This window comes from Bombina bombina, chromosome 1 (assembly GCF_027579735.1).
Source record: "Bombina bombina isolate aBomBom1 chromosome 1, aBomBom1.pri, whole genome shotgun sequence".
NCBI lineage: Eukaryota > Metazoa > Chordata > Amphibia > Anura > Bombinatoridae > Bombina > Bombina bombina.
This window is the reverse complement of record NC_069499.1, coordinates 1,337,292,363-1,337,314,094: the sequence shown is the minus strand read 5'-3', so window position 1 is coordinate 1,337,314,094 and position 21,732 is coordinate 1,337,292,363. Positions and strand designations below refer to the sequence as shown.

At 38.6% G+C, this 21,732-nt stretch overlaps 1 protein-coding gene across 1 annotated transcript in view; it reads left to right on the top strand.

Moving 5' to 3' along the window:
• Positions 1-21,732, top strand: part of HYDIN (HYDIN axonemal central pair apparatus protein) — a 595,027-nt gene that overhangs the window by 141,761 nt on the left and 431,534 nt on the right. The window contains 3 exon segments of the mRNA XM_053719498.1: positions 4,410-4,510; positions 4,993-5,128; positions 9,360-9,521. Of these exon segments, the coding sequence (XP_053575473.1) occupies positions 4,410-4,510; positions 4,993-5,128; positions 9,360-9,521 (399 nt within the window).

Sequence of the window (21,732 nt, the reverse complement as noted above, 5' to 3'; positions counted from 1 at the left end):
GTGCAGGTAAGACTCGACATCTGAATAATTCAATATTGTGTAGTTCTTTCCAGCGTGAGAAACTCGGGCATCATTTGAAGCTGTATAGCAGAAACTATAATGTCTACAAAGTCTGTATTTTCGCAAATAGTGTGTCCATGCTGTCAAGGTGTTCTATTTAAGCTGTATTGAGCTATATATAATGGGCAGCCTGAGGTCTCCCCACAGGATTAACCCCTTAATGACAACTGACGTACCAGGTACCTCATGCATTAACAAGCAGTTAAAGGGACACTGAACCCAAATTTTTTCTTTTGTGATTCAGATAGAGCATGCAAGTTTAAGCAACTTTCTAATTTACTCCTATTATACATTTTCTTCGTTCTTTTGCTATCTATATTTGAAAAAGAAGGCATCTAAGCTTTTTTTTTTTTTGTTCAGGACTCTGGACAGCCCTTTTTTATTGGTGGATGAATTTATCCACCAATCAGCAAGGACAACCCAGGTTGTTCACCAAAAATGGGCCGGCATCTAAACTTACATTCTTGCATTTCAAATAAAGATACCAAGAAAATTAAGACAATTTGATAATAGGAATAAATTAGAAAGTTGCTTAAAATGTCATGCTTTATCTGAATCACGAAAGAAAAAATTTGGGTTCAGTGTCCTTTTAATGACAATAGACTTACCTGGTACGTCAGTTGTCTAACAGAGTGCTGGAAGCGATCGCAATCGCTTCCAGCAGCTCTGAGGGTATTGCAGTGATGCCTCGATATGGAGGCATCCTGCAATACCCCTTTACAAGCCTCCGATGCAGAGAGAGCCACTCTGTGGCCCTCTCTACACCGGAGCGTCGTTGGTGGGTGGAGCAAAGCAGGGAGGCGGATGGGCGGCCTGCAATCGGTCTGTGATCATGTGGAGGGGGGCAGGATCGGAGGCTGGAGTGCCCGGGGGTGTGCACGGGGGTAGCGGTCGGGCGCGTGCACGGGGACGGCGGTCGGGCGTGTGCACAGGGCGGGAGCGGGTGGGAACCGCTACACTACAAAAATATTTAATAAAAAATTGGGAGAAAAGGGGGGGAATTTTAATTTATAAAGCAATCCAAGGGTTCTGGGAGGGAGGGGGGATAGCTACACTACAGAAAAGGGCAAAAAATTAAAGCATTTTTTTTTTACTAAACTGGGTACTGGCAGACAGCTGCCAGTGCCCAAGATGGCGCCCATTAGGCTAGAGGGGGAGGGTTAGAGAACTGTCTGATGGGGGATCCGTGAGATTGGGTGCTAAGGGGGGATTCTACACAGCAGCATATGTAAATATGCTAAAAAATAACAACAACAAAAAACAAATATACCTTTTATTTTAGTACTGGCAGACTTTCTGCCAGTACTTAAGATGGCGGGAACAATTCTGGGGTGGGGGAGGGAAGAGAGCTATTTGGGGTCTGATGTTTCAGGTGAGAGGCTGATCTCTACACTAAAGCTAAAATTAACCCTGCAAACTCCCTACAAGCTACCTAATTAACCCCTTTACTGCTAGCCATATTACACGTGTGATGCGCAGCGGCATTTAGCGGCCTTCTAATTATCAAAAAGCAACGCCAAAGCCATATAAGTCTGCTATTTCTGAACAAAGGGGATCCCAGAGAAGCATTTACAACCATTTGTGCCATAATTGCACAAGCTGTTTGTAAATAATTTCAGTGAGAAACCTAAAGTTTGTGAAAAAGGAAACATTTTTTTTTAATTTGATCGCATTTGGCGGTGAAATGGTGGCATGAAATATACCAAAATGGGCCTAGATCAATTTGGGTTGTCTACTACACTACACTAAAGCTAAAAGTAACCCTACAAGTTCCCTACAAGCTCCCTAATTAACCCCTGCACTGCTGGGCATAATACACCTGTGGTGCGCAGCGGCATTTAGCAGCCTTCTAATTACCAAAAAGCAACGCCAAAGCCATATATGTCTGCTATTTCTGAACAAAGGGGATCCCAGAGAAGCATTTACAAACATTTATGCCATAATTGCACAAGCTGTTTGTAAATGATTTCAGAAAAAAATATATACATGTCAAGGGATATTCAGGGATTCCTGAAAGATATCAGTGTCCCAATGTAACTAGCGCTAATTTAAAAAAAAAGTGGTTTGGAAATAGCTACAAGTGCTACTTGTATTTATTGCCCTATAACTTGCAAAAAACAAAGAACATGTAAACATTGGGTATTTCTAAACTCAGGACAAAATTTAGAAACTATTTAGCATGGGTATTTTTTGGTGGTTGCAGATGTGTAACAGATTTTGGGGCTAAAATTTAGAAAAAGTTTTTTTTTTTTTTTCATTTTTTCCTCATATTTTATAATGTTTTATAGTAAATTATAAGATATGATGAAAATAATGGTATATTTAGAAAGTCCATTTAATGGCGAGAAAAACGATATATAATATGTGTGGGTACAGTAAATGAGTAAGAGCTAAACACAAACACCGCAAAAATGTAAAAATAGCCTTTGTCCCAAACAGACCGAAAATGGAAAAGTACTGTTGTCATTAAGGGGTTAAACATTTTTGACAAAGTTGAATGACTCCTTAAAGTGATGCTATATAATTAATCTCATTGAGATCCTGAGCAGCCACACTGCTAAGGGAGGCAAGGATGGCAAATAATACTGCCACACTTTGCTGTAAAATAGCAGATCTTTACAAATTTGTGGCCATCTTGGAATGCTGCCTACAGGAAGTGAGCTATAGAAATTGTATGTAGATTTTTTGGTCCACAAACCTATTCTTGCATGCCTGTCATTTTTTATTAATCATCTCAGTTCTGTCTATTGCTGTTTCCAAAGAAGTTGATTCAGGAACACCTGTATTAGATCTTTGGGCATTGCACAAGTATGTAAACACATGAAAGTGCCAATTGGAATTTTTGTTTATGGTAATCATTGTGATTCCTTTACAAGGATTTATGGTGGTGATAGACCACACAGATGCTTATTTGCCTATTCTACTTGCTGCTGCTCATATGCACTTTCTTTACATTTATTTTGACATTTGGCATTTTTCAATCATCTGACTATATTGTGGTTTGCTTTTGGTTGGTTTAGCTTCCTTCAACAAAGCCACCAAAAACCACTAAAAACAAAATGAAGGTCAGCCTAAATCTCACTACAGTGGCCCATAACCTAAATATTTTTTATATTAAACTTATCATGAGCTAAAAATGATGATGACCCAGAAATATATTATACATGACATAGGCAGGTTTACCAACATACATGGTGGATTTTCATATAGATTGGAAAGGCTTACAATATAAAGCTAAAGAACAACCATAACCATTTTTTGTAAAGCTTTTCTAATCTATAGGAAAACAAACCAGAATGCTGATTTTCTTAAAGGTTTAGCATACATATACAGTATTTTATTACTTTCATATGGAACCTGGTACAAGTATATTATACAACTAAACTAGTCGCTCACACAAGGATTTCAGAAAAAAAAAAAAAAAAAAAGAATTATTATGGGCTTGACCTTAGCTGGCTCACATTTCCATGTACACTTGCAATACCTAATGTGGCAGGTCTTCTGCAACCAGCCACAGGGGCAGTATTTCATTACAAGAACTTATATGTCCAGACAGGTCATCCACCTTTATGTCTTAACAAACATGCAATGCTTATAGCTCATTAATAGCATCACTCAGCTGTCACTCATACCACAGCCTGCAGCTTTCACTGAGTCAGGTGGCTGGTGCACAGGGATAAACAGGCCTATTCTCCCTGTACACTTTGATGGGATTGTGCCATACTGATTAATTCATAATACACAATGTGACACCGCATCTGCTTGGAGCTGGCAAAGTGCTGACTGTTTCTTACAACGTTTATTTTCTTTTGCGCTCAGCACCTTGCAAATTTTATGACTAGGACATATGCTCAATTCTTTGACGTTCCTTTGGGCATCTATGATATATTAAGATCACGAAAATACAGGAGAATGCACTGTATCCAAATGTTATTCTTTCTAATCTAGATAATCCCTATTGATTTGACAGAGATGCTTAAAATAAACTGACCATCTCCTGGGCATACACGTACAAACTTCCTTATTGCTCTTTGTTGTAGTCAGTGATGCCTTTTAGTGAACCAACAAACGTATTTTCATAGAAGAGACATATAATGTTTGAAAAATGTAAGAAACTAGAAGAAACATTTACAATGTTGATAACTCTGAATCACTTATATAAAGATTTGTTCTTGTCGATCCTTACAAATAGATTCTAGGAGCACAATTATGTTATAAGTATAAATACATGTTGCCCTTTTACATCCACTGGACCAGTATGTTCACATGTTTCCCATGGATCTCTGAAACCCATTTCTGTTGGGGGTTTTTCTTTGCCTATTTAATCTAACTTGTTGCTTTGCCTCTAGGTCACATTGTGCTCTAATTATGTGAAGACTTATGAGTTGGCTCTTGTGGTGGATGTGGAAGGCATTGGCGATGAAGTCTTGGCTTTGCCTATCACTGCTAGGTATGTGCAAATTTTATTCTTTGATTGGTTTTATTTTACATTTTATTGCAGTTGTTTGAGGAGTAAGCCATTCATTACTTTTTAAAGCCTTTTAGCAACATATTTTTCATCAAATACCATCCATAATCTCTAGATAGTAATGATAATAAAGCTTAATATTTCCCATAGAAATTGCCCTTTTACCTTTTACTATTGGCTGTAGCCTTTATTATATGGAGCCTGACTCCACTTTACTTTTTAAAAATCAGATATAAATCAGACAAAACACTGATTATAAAAAAGACCAATCCAACACTATAATCTGTTTAATAAAAAAACTCCATGAAGTGTTTATTTGAACAAACCTTAAAAGCTTTCAAATATTTTGAAAACTTAATTTAAATAATTACCGTATATATTTTCTATCTTTGTTTAAGTCAAACCGTAACTTAAATTTAGGATCATCCAAAGCCTTAAAAATCATTTGCAATCATGTCTTATAGGTGTGTGGTGCCAACACTTCTCCTGGAAAACTCATTTCTGCATTTTAACCGCTGCTTTCTTCAGCACCCCTACCAGAAGGCAGCCATCCTTGTAAATTCCAGCAACCTTCATGCGTGCTATGGTCTCCTACCACAGGTATACATGGTCTAGACCGGGGGGTCTACTTGTTTTGTTTGTCAGTTATCTACTTATGCATGTGCTTAACATAAAAAAATATGATATTCAACACCCAGACGTATATACTTACGCTGAAATACCCTTTTCTTTTAACTGAGGCCATTGTATTTGTGCACAACAGCACCTGAAAAATGTGGGATTTCATAATTTAAAATCTTTGTGGAAAAGATGCTTAAACTTACTCTTACACTGTAAAATAGTTACTCTAGTACATCACTTATAACTGTCCCTCAGTAGAGACAATATAAAAATGAACATCATTTTTAACCGAGGGAAACCTAGGCTACAACAGTTTGATGCCCATAGACTGAAACATTACACTTACTTTATTTTTTTTATTTTATTTATAATGAAGCACATAGTATAATTCAAACAATAAATATTTGTCCAAAAACAAAATTGCTTATATATATAAAGAAGAGGACAAAAAAAAAAGATGATATAAACAAACAGTTAAAGAAAAAAGGATCATATATAAAATATTAGCCAATTTTAACTAGATAGAACATAAAGCAACTCTGTTTTCCTAAGAGGAAAAAGAAGAAAAAAACAAGAATTAAAAAGCAAAACTTAGATTCTAAGTTGTAATCTTCTAAACTTTAGATTTGGCAGAATCGTTAAATCAGTGATCCGTTCTAAATGTGCTATTTTCCTATTTACCTAAAAATAATAATGAGGGAACAAACCAAAAAAAAACAACAAAAAAAAAAAGGGGGAAAGGGGTTGAAGAAAAGAAAGGGAGATCCTATACATCTGACTCCACATCACACTCTTTATCTGTTTATGGGTACATTATTGATACCAAGCAGGGGGAATATATTGTTCAAAACCAGGGTTCCAAAAAAGTCTGTTTTATGAAAACATTTTGTTAGTGAGTACTGAAGGTTGCTAGGTTGGTCTAGAATTAGAGTGAGCCATTTATTAAAAATTCTTTGGATCTGGTTATGTAATAATGAGTTGGTATTTAGTTGTTCGAACATAATTTGTGAATAGACTGTTTGTTTAAATAATGTGAGTGAAGGAACAGTCTTCTTTTTCCAATACCGGAGGATTAGGTTACGACATATCAGAATTAATGTATCAATAGTTTTGGAAAGTTTAGTAGTAACCTTGTTGGTTAGGAAAAGGACTTGATATATATCTAAAGTAAATTTCTCATTCAAGACCTTAGAAGACCAGTAAATTACTTTAAGCCAGAACTGTTTAATTTTAGGACAAAACCAAAAGCAGTGTAGGAGGTCAGCGTCGGATTTCTTACATTTAAAACAATCACCTGATTTATTACCTGTCCACTTGGCTAATAATTTTGGTGTAATATATGAATTGTTGATTAATTTAATATGTGATTCTTTCCAGGAGGTGGGAATATTAGCCTCTCTTACCCGTTTGATACTGATTTTGATTTTTTCTAACGTTATATTTTGAAAGTGGGGCCTCCACATACCAACTAGCCTTTCTAGACCCAGTTGTCCTTGTTTCGACATGAAAATATTATAGATTAGGGAGATAGTGTGGATACCATTCTTATGTAAGGTAATATAATCTCTAAACTCGCCAAATTGTTTATAGTCTTGTCTGATGTTTTGTAGTCCATTTATATAATGTCTAAGTTGTAAATACGCATACAAATTTTGGTTTGATAAGTTATATTCTTGGAGAATAGAGTCAAATGTTCTTACTTTACAGTCGTTATCAAGAACTTGCGATATATATATTAACCCTTTCTCTTCCCATTTTATGAAAATTTCGGATGTCAGACCAGGAGAGAATAGCTTATTAACTCTAATAGGGAGGTATGAGGATATTTGGTAGTCTATATCTAGGGCAGCACATTTTTTTTTGCCATGCTGAGACCACATTACGAATTACCGATAATTTTTGAATATGTAATGGTAATTGTGTAGCTGGGCAGTGAATAATAGCTTTAAGTGAAAGAGGGGCAACCAGTTGTTTTTCAATTAAAAATGTTGTGAAGTAGTTAGTATCTGTAATCCAGTCAAAAGCAAAGCGTGCCAGTATTGAAATATATTATACCATTTTATATCAGGGAGGGCGAAGCCTCCAGATTCTGGTAGTTGATACAATTTGGCTCGAGATAGATAGTGCCTTTTCTTACTCCACAGAAAAGATGAGCAGTTCTTATTAAAAAGCCTTAAATCTTTATTGGAAACAAAAAGAGGGAGATTCTAAAGAAGGTATATTAGTTGTGGAAGTAGAATGGATTTAATTAGCATAATTCTAGCTGAGAGAGAGATAGGGAATAAGGTCCATTCACACAGTTTCTCAGATACGTTTGAGAAAAAGATAGAGTAATTATTATTGTACCAGAAATTAGGGTTTCTGTGTAGATTAATTTCTAGATATTTTATGTTCTCTGAAACTTGAAAAGGGTGTTTCTTGCAGCTATCTTTATTTTGATGTATCCATAGAACTTCGGATTTACTCAAATTTAATTTATATCCCGAGAAAGAACTAAATTGTTTGAATATATTTAAGACAATAGGGATACTTATTTTAGTGTTTTGAAGAAATAATAATAAGTCATCCGCATAAAGCGATAGGACAATTCGTTGTTCTCCTAGTTCTATACCTTGTATGGTGTCTCTTAATAAAATTGCGAGAGGCTCTATAGCGATATTGAATAAGAGGGGAGATAGGGGGCATCCCTGCCTCGTCCCTTTATGTATATGAAACCTAGCGGTTGGAATGCCATTAACTAGAATGTAAGAAATAGGTGAACTATAAATAGACCTGATCAATGAAAGGAAATTCCCACTAAAACCAAATCTATCAAGAGCAGTATATAAATGGTCCCAAGTTACTGAATCAAAAGCTTTCTCGGCGTTGGCTGTTAACAACGCATAGTCTTGTTTTATACCAGGTTTGCTTTCTTGAGTTTTAATCCAGAAATATTCTAATATGGTGGTGCCACGGCGTGTTCCTAATGGAGGATCTCCCAGGCATAAAGCCAGATTGGTCCTTGTGTATTATTTGTTCTATACCTGATTTAAGCCTTTTTGCCATTATAGAAGTAAGTAATTTGTAATCTACATTCAAAAGTGATATTGGTCTGTAAGAAGCTGGCTCAAGGGGATCTTTACCTTTCTTAAGTATTAGTGTAACAGCCGATGCCGAGACTTATAACTGTCCCTCAGTAGAGACAATATAAAAATGAACATAATTTTTAACCGAGGGAATCCTAGGCTACAACATTTTGATGCCCATAGACTGAAACATTACACTTACTTTATCAATAATTAAGCTGCTAATATTTTTTAAAGCATCAGACTGTTATTCTTATGTTAATCTTTGATCTGAATACAGCATTATATCTAGCATTTGTTAACATCGCTCAAGCTCAGTTAATAGCACTTCTATTTTTGTGCTCGTATTACAAATCCTAAGTTATTTTTTAGCAATCGAGTGATAGTCTAGGACTCTCTAACATCTGAATGTCAGATAGCACTGGTGCAATAAATCTCTCACATAATAGACTTCTATGGGGGTGCGCACTAAAATTAATGTCAGATACTACTCAAGTGCTAAGCTGAGGATTTACTAAGACAATGGTGCACAAATAGTGACGTTTTTCATGTAGTCCTGTCCTAATATTAGTAATGGTTTACTTCAGGCCTTAAAATATTCTACATTTTACAGTGGTATTTTGCATTGTGTTTGATTGCAACTCTTAATACACCACTTAATACAAGCACAATGGGCACTCTGAGAGAACTCCATGCACTATCCATTGAAAGTGTACGCTGAAAAAGTTGTGACCGCGTTAAGATGCTTTGGTTAAAATATTTAACCATCGACTTGTAATACCAGATTGTGCTTTATTCTTTGTGTGAGATTGCACAAAGGATAATGCACCTTGGCTGTCGATTGCACTTAGTGTTTAATGTCCCTTAGTATTGTGAACTCTGATCAATCCTGTCCTCAAACTTTAAATAAAATATGACAGTCTTTTTATATTATCATTTTTGATAAGCAGAAGTTACAGTTTAAACTTGAATTACTTATAAAATTGATTTATTAGTTTTAGCTTCTATAACAATATACCATATGTTCTGAAGGTAATGTCAGTTACTTATATTACAATATGTAGATAGCTAGATGGTTTGTCCATGATAGCACAGGTTGTTATAGGATATTGATACATTCCGTTAATTACTTGCGCTTTATTTAGGCAGACGCCTCATCCCCTCTACTGTATGACAGTCCCAGGCCTTGTGGCATCATACAGCCACAGAGCAGTGTGGAGGTTCCTATTGAGGTGCAGATCCAGGTGACTGGGGAACAACATGTAAAGGCACACATAGCAGTGTTTGGAAGCAAAGATCCTGCTCTGGTAAGGATACAGTTATAGAAATGTGCAAATATTACATACACACTTACATCATATGCACATTTCTAGATAATCTTTAAAAATTCAATCTATAGACTTTAAATGGTTTATGAGATGAGTATAATAATAATGACAAATACCTACTAAGCAAATATTACCTTAATGTGCTTTTTTGTTTGCTAAAACCACTGCTATGACTATTATTCAGATTATTCCACTTACTAATGAACTAAAAGTGGAGTGTAATTTAACGCTGGAAGTAAGCCTTTTGCTCGTGTCGGATATCGCTCATATTATTTGAAAGTAAACAGTTTTTGGTCATACGCTAACCCAATGGGGACTAAAAATATTGCAAGCGCAATAACGTTTTCCCCAATAGAAGTCAATAGAGCCAAAAAAGTGGGAAAAACACTAACACCCTACTTGTTTGCAAACTACAAAAGGCTCCAATGCACACACACACACACATACATATATATATATATATACTGTATATATATATATACCTATATCTATAAATGTGTACAAATGTACTTATGTGTTTATATGTGTATATATGCACATATAAATATATAAACAAATATGTACACACATATATACATATATCTACATACATATCCATTTTTAGACATGTATATGTATGTATCTCTGTATTAAAGCCTTTTTTTCCCTAACACCTAAGACCCCATATCTTTGAGCCCTTATAACGTTTTTGTGTAATATTTGTTTTTTATTACATGGTGTTATAAAGAGTGTAACTATACTTTGTAAAGTATTTTTGATGTCTTTTGTGACACTTTTTTGTTTTGCAAAACAGTTAACCAGAGATCTGAGGGCGTCCTATCCCGACGAGCATTAACTTCAATTGCGTTGAAGTGATCACATTTACTTTCAACTTGTAATACGAGCAAAAACCTGAAGCACGCATACATCCACAATAAACCCCTTTTCGCTCACGTGTAACTCTAATCTGGCCCTAACTGAGGGAAAAACTTTGGACCCAAGTATTGATTACTATCGCTTTTGATCATGAAAAGAAAGAAGTATTCCAATTTAGAGATATTTACTATGCAATCAGATGTGACTGCTCATTTGTGTCATTTTATACACACACAGAGTCACTCAGATTGAAGTTTACTTCTGAAATGTTACATTGCAGGAAAACAAAGGGAAAAATATAAAATAAAATTGTTATATTACTATTAATTACTAATAATTCTAATATTAATAATTAGTATCTATAAAGTTTATTTGCTCTGCCATGCTGTGTGTGAGAGGCATATTTCAACATACATAGCTGTAAGCTTTAGGGACGTTAATTAACTAGTGTAACTCTAGGGTGAATTTTAAACACAGAGGACCATATTGAATAATGTTGTGAACATTTGTGCAGGTGAAATGTTTTCTATACCATGGATGTATCCTGGATAGGTAATTGTCAACTAGGGTAAAAGAACACCCTAGTGTAATTACAATACATTCTGTTGTTTTGTTATAGAATAACATTTCAGCTAAGTTTAAACATTTTTAAAACAAATTCACATCTTGTTTGCTGCAATTCAATAGCCAAATTTAAAGAGATAGAAAGGTAAAAAAATAAAATGTTCATGGGTGCATTTATTATTATTATTATTATTATTATTAGGCATTTGTAGAGCGCCAACAGATTCCACAGCGCTAAGTAAAAGTTGTTACTTTCTTCTGTTAAGTGTGATCAGTCCACGGGTCATCATTACTTCTGGGATATTACTCCTCCCCAACAGGAAGTGCAAGAGGATTCACCCAGCAGAGCTGCATATAGCTCCTCCCCTCTACGTCACTCCCAGTCATTCTCTTGCACCCAACGACTAGATAGGATGTGTGAGAGGACTATGGTGATTATACTTAGTTTTATATCTTCAATCAAAAGTTTGTTATTTTAAAATAGCACCGGAGTGTGTTATTACCTCTCTGGCAGAGTTTGAAGAAGAATCTACCAGAGTTTTGCTATGATTTTAGCCGGAGTAGTTAAGATCATATTGCTGTTCTCGGCCATCTGAGGAGTGAGGTAAACTTCAGATCAGGGGACAGCGGGCAGATGAATCTGCATAGAGGTATGTAGCAGTTTTTATTTTCTGACAATGGAATTGATGAGAAAATCCTGCCATACCGATATAATGTCATGTATGTATACTTTACACTTCAGTATTCTGGGGAATGGTACTTCACTAGAATTACACTGTAAGAAATACATAAAGCTGTTTAATAACTAGAGATTATGTTTAACGTTTTTGCTGGAATGTAAAATCGTTTTCATTTGCTGAGGTACTGTGTGAATAAATGTTTGGGCACTATTTTTCCACTTGGCAGTTGCTTAATCTGTTTTTCTGACAGTTTCTGTTCTCCCTCACTGCTGTGTGTGAGGGGGAGGGGCCGTTTTTTTGGCGCTTTTTCTATGCATCAAATATTTCAGTCAGCAACTCATTGTATTCCCTGCATGATCCGGTTCATCTCTACAGAGCTCAGGGGTCTTCAAAACTTATTTTGAGGGAGGTAATTTCTCTCAGCAGAGCTGTGAGAATTATAGTTTGACTGAGATAAAAAACGTTTATTCTGTAATTTGTTTCCTGCTTTCAGAATTTGTTATCTTTGCTAATGGGATTAAACCTTTGCTAAAGTTGTGTTGTTTACAAGGATTGAGGCTATAACTGTTTCAATTTATTAATTTTCAACTGTCATAGATCTTCTGTGCTTCTTAAAGGCACAGTACATTTTAATATTATTCTAATTGAATTGTATTTCCAAGTTGCAAGTTTATTTGCTAGTGTGTTAAACATGTCTGATTCAGAGGATGATACCTGTGTCATTTGTTGCAATGCCAAAGTGGAGCCCAATAGAAATTTATGTACTAACTGTATTGATGCTACTTTAAATAAAAGTCAATCTGTACAAATTGAACAAATTTCACCAAACAACGAGGGGAGAGTTATGCCGACTAACTCGCCTCACGTGTCAGTACCTACATCTCCCGCTCAGAGGGAGGTGCGTGATATTGTAGCGCCGAGTACATCTGGGCGGCCATTACAAATCACATTACAGGATATGGCTACTGTTATGACTGAGGTTTTGGCTAAATTACCAGAACTAAGAGGTAAGCGTGATCACTCTGGGGTGAGAACAGAGTGCGCTGATAATATTAGGGCCATGTCAGACACTGCGTCACAGGTGGCAGAACATGAGGACGGAGAACTTCATTCTGTGGGTGACGGTTCTGATCCAAACAGACTGGATTCAGATATTTCAAATTTTAAATTTAAACTGGAAAACCTCCGTGTATTACTAGGGGAGGTGTTAGCGGCTCTGAATGATTGTAACACAGTTGCAATACCAGAGAAAATGTGTAGGTTGGATAAATATTTTGCGGTACCGACGAGTACTGAGGTTTTTCCTATACCTAAGAGACTTACTGAAATTGTTACTAAGGAGTGGGATAGACCCGGTGTGCCGTTCTCACCCCCTCCGATATTTAGAAAAATGTTTCCAATAGACGCCACCACAAGGGACTTATGGCAAACGGTCCCTAAGGTGGAGGGAGCAGTTTCTACCTTAGCTAAGCGTACCACTATCCCGGTGGAGGATAGCTGTGCTTTTTCAGATCCAATGGATAAAAAGTTAGAGGGTTACCTTAAGAAAATGTTTGTTCAACAAGGTTTTATATTGCAACCCCTTGCATGCATTGCGCCGATCACGGCTGCAGCGGCATTCTGGATTGAGTCTCTGGAAGAGAACATTGGTTCAGCTACTCTGGACGACATTACGGACAGGCTTAGAGTCCTTAAACTAGCTAATTCATTCATTTCGGAGGCCGTAGTACATCTTACTAAACTTACGGCGAAAAATTCAGGATTCGCCATTCAGGCACGCAGGGCGCTGTGGCTAAAATCCTGGTCAGCTGATGTTATTTCTAAGTCTAAATTGCTTAATATACCTTTCAAAGGGCAGACCTTATTCGGGCCCGGGTTGAAAGAGATTATCGCTGACATTACAGGAGGTAAAGGCCATGCCCTGCCTCAGGACAAAGCCAAAGCCAAGACTAGACAGTCTAATTTTCGTTCCTTTCGTAATTTCAAAGCAGGAGCAGCATCAACTTCCTCTGCACCAAAACAAGAAGGAGCTGTTGCTCGCTACAGACAAGGCTGGAAACCTAACCAGTCCTGGAACAAGGGCAAGCAGACTAGGAAACCTGCTGCTGCCCCTAAAACAGCATGAATTGAGGGCCCCCGATCCGGGATCGGATCTAGTGGGGGGCAGACTTTCTCTCTTCGCCCAGGCTTGGGCAAGAGATGTTCAGGATCCCTGGGCGCTAGAGATAATATCTCAGGGATACCTTCTGGACTTCAAATACTCTCCTCCAAGAGAGAGATTTCATCTGTCAAGATTGTCAACAATCCAGACAAAGAAAGAGGCGTTTCTACGCTGCGTACAAGAGCTCTTGTTAATGGGAGTAATCCATCCAGTTCCACGATCGGAACAGGGACAGGGGTTTTACTCAAATCTGTTTGTGGTTCCCAAAAAAGAGGGAACTTTCAGACCAATCCTGGACTTAAAGATCCTAAACAAATTCCTAAGAGTTCCATCGTTCAAGATGGAGACTATTCGGACAATTTTACCTATGATCCAAGAGGGTCAATACATGACCACTGTAGATTTAAAAGATGCTTACCTTCACATACCGATTCACAAAGATCATTATCGGTACCTAAGGTTTGCCTTTCTAGACAGGCATTACCAGTTTGTGGCTCTTCCATTCGGATTGGCTACAGCTCCAAGAATCTTCACAAAGGTTCTGGGTGCTCTTCTGGCGGTACTAAGACCGCGGGGAATCTCGGTAGCTCCATACCTAGACGACATTCTGATACAAGCTTCAAGCTTTCAAACTGCCAAGTCTCATACAGAGTTAGTGCTGGCATTTCTAAGGTCACATGGATGGAAGGTGAACGAAAAGAAAAGTTCACTCGTTCCACTCACAAGAGTTCCCTTCCCATTCAACACCCGTCAGTGGCTCAATGCATGGAGGTAATCGGCTTAATGGTAGCGGCAATGGACATAGTACCCTTTGCACGCTTACACCTCAGACCACTGCAACTGTGCATGCTAAGTCAGTGGAATGGGGATTACTCAGACTTATCCCCTTCTCTGAATCTGGATCAAGAGACCAGAAATTCTCTTCTATGGTGGCTTTCTCGGCCACATCTGTCCAGGGGGATGCCATTCAGCAGACCAGACTGGACAATTGTAACAACAGACGCCAGCCTTCTAGGTTGGGGTGCCGTCTGGAATTCTCTGAAGGCTCAGGGACAATGGAGTCAGGAGGAGAGTCTCCTGCCAATAAACATTCTGGAATTGAGAGCAGTTCTCAATGCCCTCCTGGCTTGGCCCCAGTTGACAACTCGGGGGTTCATCAGGTTTCAGTCGGACAACATCACGACTGTAGCTTACATCAACCATCAGGGAGGGACAAGAAGCTCCCTAGCTATGATGGAAGTATCAAAGATAATTTGCTGGGCAGAGTCTCACTCTTGCCACCTGTCAGCAATCCACATCCCGGGAGTGGAGAACTGGGAGGCGGATTTCTTAAGTCGTCAGACTTTTCATCCGGGGGAGTGGGAACTTCATCCGGAGGTCTTTGCCCAAATACTTCGACGTTGGGGCAAACCAGAGATAGATCTCATGGCGTCGCGACAGAACGCCAAGCTTCCTCGTTACGGGTCCAGATCCAGGGATCCAGGAGCAGTCCTGATAGATGCTCTGACAGCACCTTGGGACTTCAGGATGGCTTACGTGTTTCCACCCTTCCCGTTGCTTCCTCGATTGATTGCCAGAATCAAACAAGAGAGAGCATCAGTGATTCTAATAGCACCTGCGTGGCCACGCAGGACTTGGTATGCAGACCTGGTGGACATGTCATCCTGTCCACCTTGGTCTCTACCTCTGAAACAGGACCTTCTGATACAGGGTCCCTTCAAACATCAAAATCTAACTTCTCTGAAGCTGACTGCTTGGAAATTGAACGCTTGATTTTATCAAGACGTGGATTTTCTGAGTCAGTTATTGATACCTTAATACAGGCTAGGAAACCTGTTACCAGAAAGATTTACCATAAGATATGGCGTAAATACCTATATTGGTGTGAATCCAAAGGTTACTCTTGGAGTAAGGTTAGGATTCCTAGGATATTGTCTTTTCTACAAGAAGGTTTAGAAAAGGGTTTATCTGCTAGTTCATTAAAGGGACAGATCTCAGCTCTGTCCATTCTGTTACACAAACGTCTGTCAGAAGTTCCTGACGTCCGGGCTTTTTGTCAGGCTTTGGCCAGAATTAAGCCTGTGTTTAAAACTGTTGCTCCACCATGGAGTTTAAACCTTGTTCTTAATGTTTTACAGGGCGTTCCGTTTGAACCCCTTCATTCCATTGATATAAAGTTGTTATCTTGGAAAGTTCTATTTTTAATGGCTATTTCCTCGACTCGAAGAGTCTCTGAATTATCAGCCTTACATTATGATTCTCCTTATTTGATTTTTCATTCGGATAAGGTAGTCCTGCGTACTAAACCTGGGTTCTTACCTAAGGTAGTTACTAACAGGAATATCAATCAAGAGATTGTTGTTCCTTCCTTATGCCCAAATCCTTCTTCAAAGAAGGAACGTCTACTGCACAACCTGGATGTAGTCCGTGCTCTAAAATTTTACTTACAGGCAACTAAGGAATTTCGACAAACGTCTTCTCTGTTTGTCATTTACTCTGGGCAGAGGAGAGGTCAAAAAGCTTCCGCTACCTCTCTTTCTTTTTGGCTTCGTAGCATAATTCGTTTAGCTTATGAGACTGCTGGACAGCAGCCTCCTGAAAGAATTACAGCTCATTCTACTAGAGCTGTGGCTTCCACTTGGGCCTTCAAGAATGAGGCCTCTGTTGAACAGATTTGCAAGGCTGCAACTTGGTCTTCGCTTCATACTTTTTCCAAATTTTACAAATTTGACACTTTTGCTTCATCGGAGGCTATTTTTGGGAGAAAGGTTCTTCAGGCAGTGGTTCCTTCTGTATAAAGAGCCTGCCTATCCCTCCCGTCATCCGTGTACTTTTGCTTTGGTATTGGTATCCCAGAAGTAATGATGACCCGTGGACTGATCACACTTAACAGAAGAAAACATAATTTATGCTTACCTGATAAATTCCTTTCTTCTGTAGTGTGATCAGTCCACGGCCCGCCCTGTTTTTAAGGCAGGTAAATATTTTTTGATTTATATTCCAGTCACCACTTCACCCTTGGCTTTTCCTTTCTCGTTGGTCCTTGGTCGAATGACTGGGAGTGACGTAGAGGGGAGGAGCTATATGCAGCTCTGCTGGGTGAATCCTCTTGCACTTCCTGTTGGGGAGGAGTAATATCCCAGAAGTAATGATGACCCGTGGACTGATCACACTACAGAAGAAAGGAATTTATCAGGTAAGCATAAATTATGTTTTTTTGCAGTGGCATATGCACATATCCTGTGAAGACCTGTGCACAGTACTCAGACACCACACCTTCTCAGGGAGTCATTAATGGCTTTGATGACAGAAATGATCCCTTTAGAAGCAATACACACCACCGCCAGATCTCTAAGAACGCATGGCGTCTCAATACTTTTGTATGGGCCTTCACAGGATATGTGCGTATCCTGCTGAAAATCAGTAATACGTTTTGCTAGAAACATTTTTGCTAATAGAAGTATATTGCAAAAATGATTCTATTTCAAATTGAAAGGCAGCCGTGCGCATTTAATTTTTTATCTTTTATATGCGCAAACAACTGTGATAAACCTGATATCACTCACGCGTAACTGTTAACACACCTCTTGTAATCTGGTCCAAAATGTTTAGTTATGCATAAGGAAACAACTTTATACTATATCATTATTTATTTTGTCCCCTTTTGTGTAATTTAGCTCTGAAAATTAAACAACTTCTAATTCTAAGAACTTGAAATGCCCCCTGCTGACTTCTCAAGGCTAATTCCGCTATATATCTGTCTCTTATTAGCCTTATAAGATAACAACTGCAAAACAATTCACTTTATACTAACTTTATGACCGTGATTAGCCTTGTTGTCTGGGACTAAAGCCCTGATTGGCTACTCCACATAAGGCAAATATTGGGTGGAGTTCGGCAATTGAAAAATAATTACAGTAAAAAAGATGTTAATTTGTTTTAAAAATGTTGGCTCATATGTTATTCTATTGCAACACAGCAGAAATGTCTTGTAATTGTAAGGTGTTTACTGTCCCTTTAATTAATAACCATTAATTATTACTTATTCCTAGATAATATTTTAAATAAAAAATGCCTCTCAGTTGTGAGCACCAGAGAGGGTTACAACACATTGTATAAAGATGAGGGTCAATATTCATCTCATTTGGACAAGAGAGTTCAGATTTGTGCATCACGAAGATAGTGCTTCTAAAATGAGAAAATTATATCAATTAAAAGGACATGAAACCCACATTTTATTTAATAATTCAGAAAGAGCATATGATTTTAAACAACCTTCAAATTTACTTCTGTTATCTAATTTGTATAATTCTGTTGGTATCCTTAGTTGAAAAGCATACCTAGATTGGCTCAGGAGCAGCAATACATTACTGGGAGCTAGCTGCCGATCATTCTCTGCACATACATGTCTCTAATAATTGGTTTACCAGATGTTCCAGGGACGAAAAAATATTGATAATTTTGATCTTCTTTTCTTTCCTAAGATATGGTGAGTCCACGGCTTGAGTAATTACTGTTGGGAATATCACTCCTGGCCAGCAGGAGGAGGCAAAGAGCACCACACCAAAGAGCACCACAGTTAAACTGCTAAGTATCACTCCCTTACCCACAACCCCCAGCCATTCTCTTTGCCTTCGGTGCATGGAAGAGGTGAAGTTTAAAATTTAGATTTTTCATGCAGAAAAGACATCTACAATCAAGTTTTGGGGTATAGCCGTATTCCACGTCATTCCTTGCAGTCGGGTAGTGGTGGCTTTAAAGCAGTTAGGAACTTGTAAAGAGGTACTTACTGAGTTTTCCTCAACAATTACTGCCCTCGTTTAGAAAGCCAGAGTTGGCTACTCTGTTCTTTCTTTTTCAAAGGTCTCTGTGAAGCAGGGATAGGCAAAGTGTCCGTACACGGACACTGGTGTCTGTGACTGGACCTTGCAGTGTCCGCCACCTGTTTTGCGGCAGGGAGGTGGGAGTAGGATAGATAAATGCTGGTCCTGACTCCTCCTTGACGCATACGGTGCAATGCTTTGCGGGGTTGGGGCCGTGCCCGTGTGACACCGCTCTGTAGTGGGAAAGTGAGTGAGAGAGAGGGAAGTAGCAAGCTGCCTGCAGTACAGCCTGTGTCAACCACCCATGAGTCATGATCAGTGTTCCCTCTAAGACCAGTTTTATGAGTGGCCCAGCAGTGAAAGTTAATTAGAGCAATTAGCAAACACTACACAATGCAGACTGCAAGGTGTGGTTACCTTATTAACTGTTTCAATGCTGGGCCACTCACAAAAGTGTCCTTAGAGGGAACATTGGTCGTAACCCGTCCCGATTCCTCAATCTCTGCGGCAGCAGTAAATAACCAGCCATGATGATCATGCAATTAACATCAAGGTTGGTGAGTTTGGTCAGGAGTTGCAGACTCTCAATACAACCAAAAATATAAAAGAGTAACAATTTTAAAAACATTTTATACTAGTATACCACAAGCAGTCTTTATATAAATGTTATTTTAAATTTGTTTGATTAGATGACTAATTTGTACTTGTGGAACTTTACCAGGGGCGTCCAATGTGCTGTTCTCCTGACTTATAAAAACATAGAATATGTTGGCAGAAAGGAACCATTTGGCCCATCTAGTCTGCTCAATTTTCCGAATACTTTCATTAGTTCTTGGCCTTATCTTATATTTAGCATAGCCTTATACCTATACGATGCATGTTCCATCTCCTTTACTGTCTCTACCACTTCTGCTGGATGGCTATTCCACCATGCATTCAGTACCCTCTTGGTAAAGAGAGTGTTTTTTGATGTTTTTAATTTGAAAGGTACCTTGGTGTCCTTCACTAAGGTCTGTACTTTGGAAAATGTCCGCCACAGCCTTGGTCCATGCCTATCCCTGCTGTGAAGAACTGTGTCTTCTCATATGTATGAACAAAGTCAAATTCAGGGAATTAGCTGTGGGGAAGAGTAAAATTTGGCGTAGTGTGCTAGCACCAATAGTGTGCTCATAAACTGTAAAGGTATGATCAATTGACAGTTAGGCAGTGCTCTCTTGAAGTAATCCTGAGCACATAAGTACATATAAATAGGAGGAGTGGGGTTCCATCTGTTCCCTTATCAGACCGGTGCCCCTTAACCACTATCTCACCGCCGGTACAGAGGTATATATATATGCATGCAAAAGTTCACAACGTGGTTAGCTAGATAGAGCACTGTGGGATAAGAAGCAAATTTGTACCTTTGATCCTGCTGTTACCCACCGGAGATCATCCTCTGTCCGCTATTTACTGCTTACTGCCGTGTGACTTGTGTCTCCACTGGTGAATAATGCCGTGTAGCTCCCAGGGCAGCTTCCTCTCTGAGTGCGGTGTGTGTGTCGCCTCCTTGCCAAACGTCCCTGACAACGAGCAGGCTGTGCGGTCAGGTATTGCGCTCACTTCCTGCCTGTGCTCACTCCAGGCGGCCAATAGAAACAATGTGAAAGTGATTGAGGAGCACAGGTGAGAATGAGTTGCAACAAAAAGGTTTATTTGAAACGGCTTGCAATGTTACAACGCAAATGAGTGAAACAGAAAACAAACAGTGTGAGGGGAGAAAAACATGCTCCCCGGGGCTAATACATGACAAACAGAATCTACTGTTAGAAAGCAGACTACAAAAAAGACAGGTATACGCGTTTCAGCAGAATGCCTTACTCATTACCTGGTTAAAAGTAAATGTGTGTGCTCTTTAAAAAGACTAGTAGGCTGCTTCCTATTGGTTACTAGGGACCCACCCCCTTGTTGCTAGGTGTAAACAACAAACCAATTACGAAGTTCTGTAGATACACAGAAAATCACTACCAGTGTTAACATTGAAACTCCTAAAGTATTATGTGATAATCTGAAGAACAAACAAACTAACAAACTTATCATTACTGCATAAATTAAATAAAGGGGCACCAATTTATCCAAGTTATTTCAACTATCTGGGTAAGGGTGACCTAATGCAGGAAAATACAGATGAGGGTTTGTAATCTAACTATGTCATGTGTTTCATGGGTAATATGCAGTTCATCATTTTTTCTCTTTGATTTAAAGTGGAACTTCTGCTTCCATACACTCTGAAACATAATACAGAAAATTATATGAGAATAGTTATTCAAGACATTATACAGATTATCATTTGAATTCTAAATATTTGGATGCACAGACGGTAAACAACACCAATTAGTCCTAGATAATGTTCCTGGAAGGGAAGGTAAAATTTAGGTTATTTCAGTGTGAACAAGTATCCACTAGCAAAATAATGGTATTGCATCAATAGCAATTGTTGTCTAGATAACCTTGCTAATGGAGGTTTACCGGGAACAGGGGCCAAGAGGATGGTGAGAATACGTGGGCAGTAAGCTATAGTTCCACTTACGTAAAGCTAACCCGAGATGTTGCTTACTCGGTTTTAGATGAAGAGGCATAGAGAGGTGAGCAGGACCTCGGGCTGGGAGAGAAATAAGTAACAACAGGGGAGAATAAATTCTCACCAAAAGTTTATTAGGTCATATTCAGAATTGAGACCTTCAGGAACTCTTGTCCTGAGTTTGAAAATCCAAAATACTTCTCTCTCCCCCAGCCTTCGGTCCCTATCTTGTCCCCTCTTCAGTGGGGGGACCTTTTCTATGACGGTCCAAGAGAAGTTAGAGGTATCTTTAGCATGTATACCTACAAAATGTTGTACCAGAGGGGTGGATAATACTCCCGCCCTAATATCTGCTAAGTGTTCTTTTATTCGGACCCTGACTTCCCTGGTCGTGAGACCCACATATTGAAGTGAACAATTCCTACAGCTAATGAGATATATCACATAGGTGGATCTACAATTTAGACATGTGTCTATTTCAAAAGCTTGGCCAGTTGTTAGTGAATTGAACTGATTTCCTGTTGTCACTTTCTCGCATGCCACGCAAGTT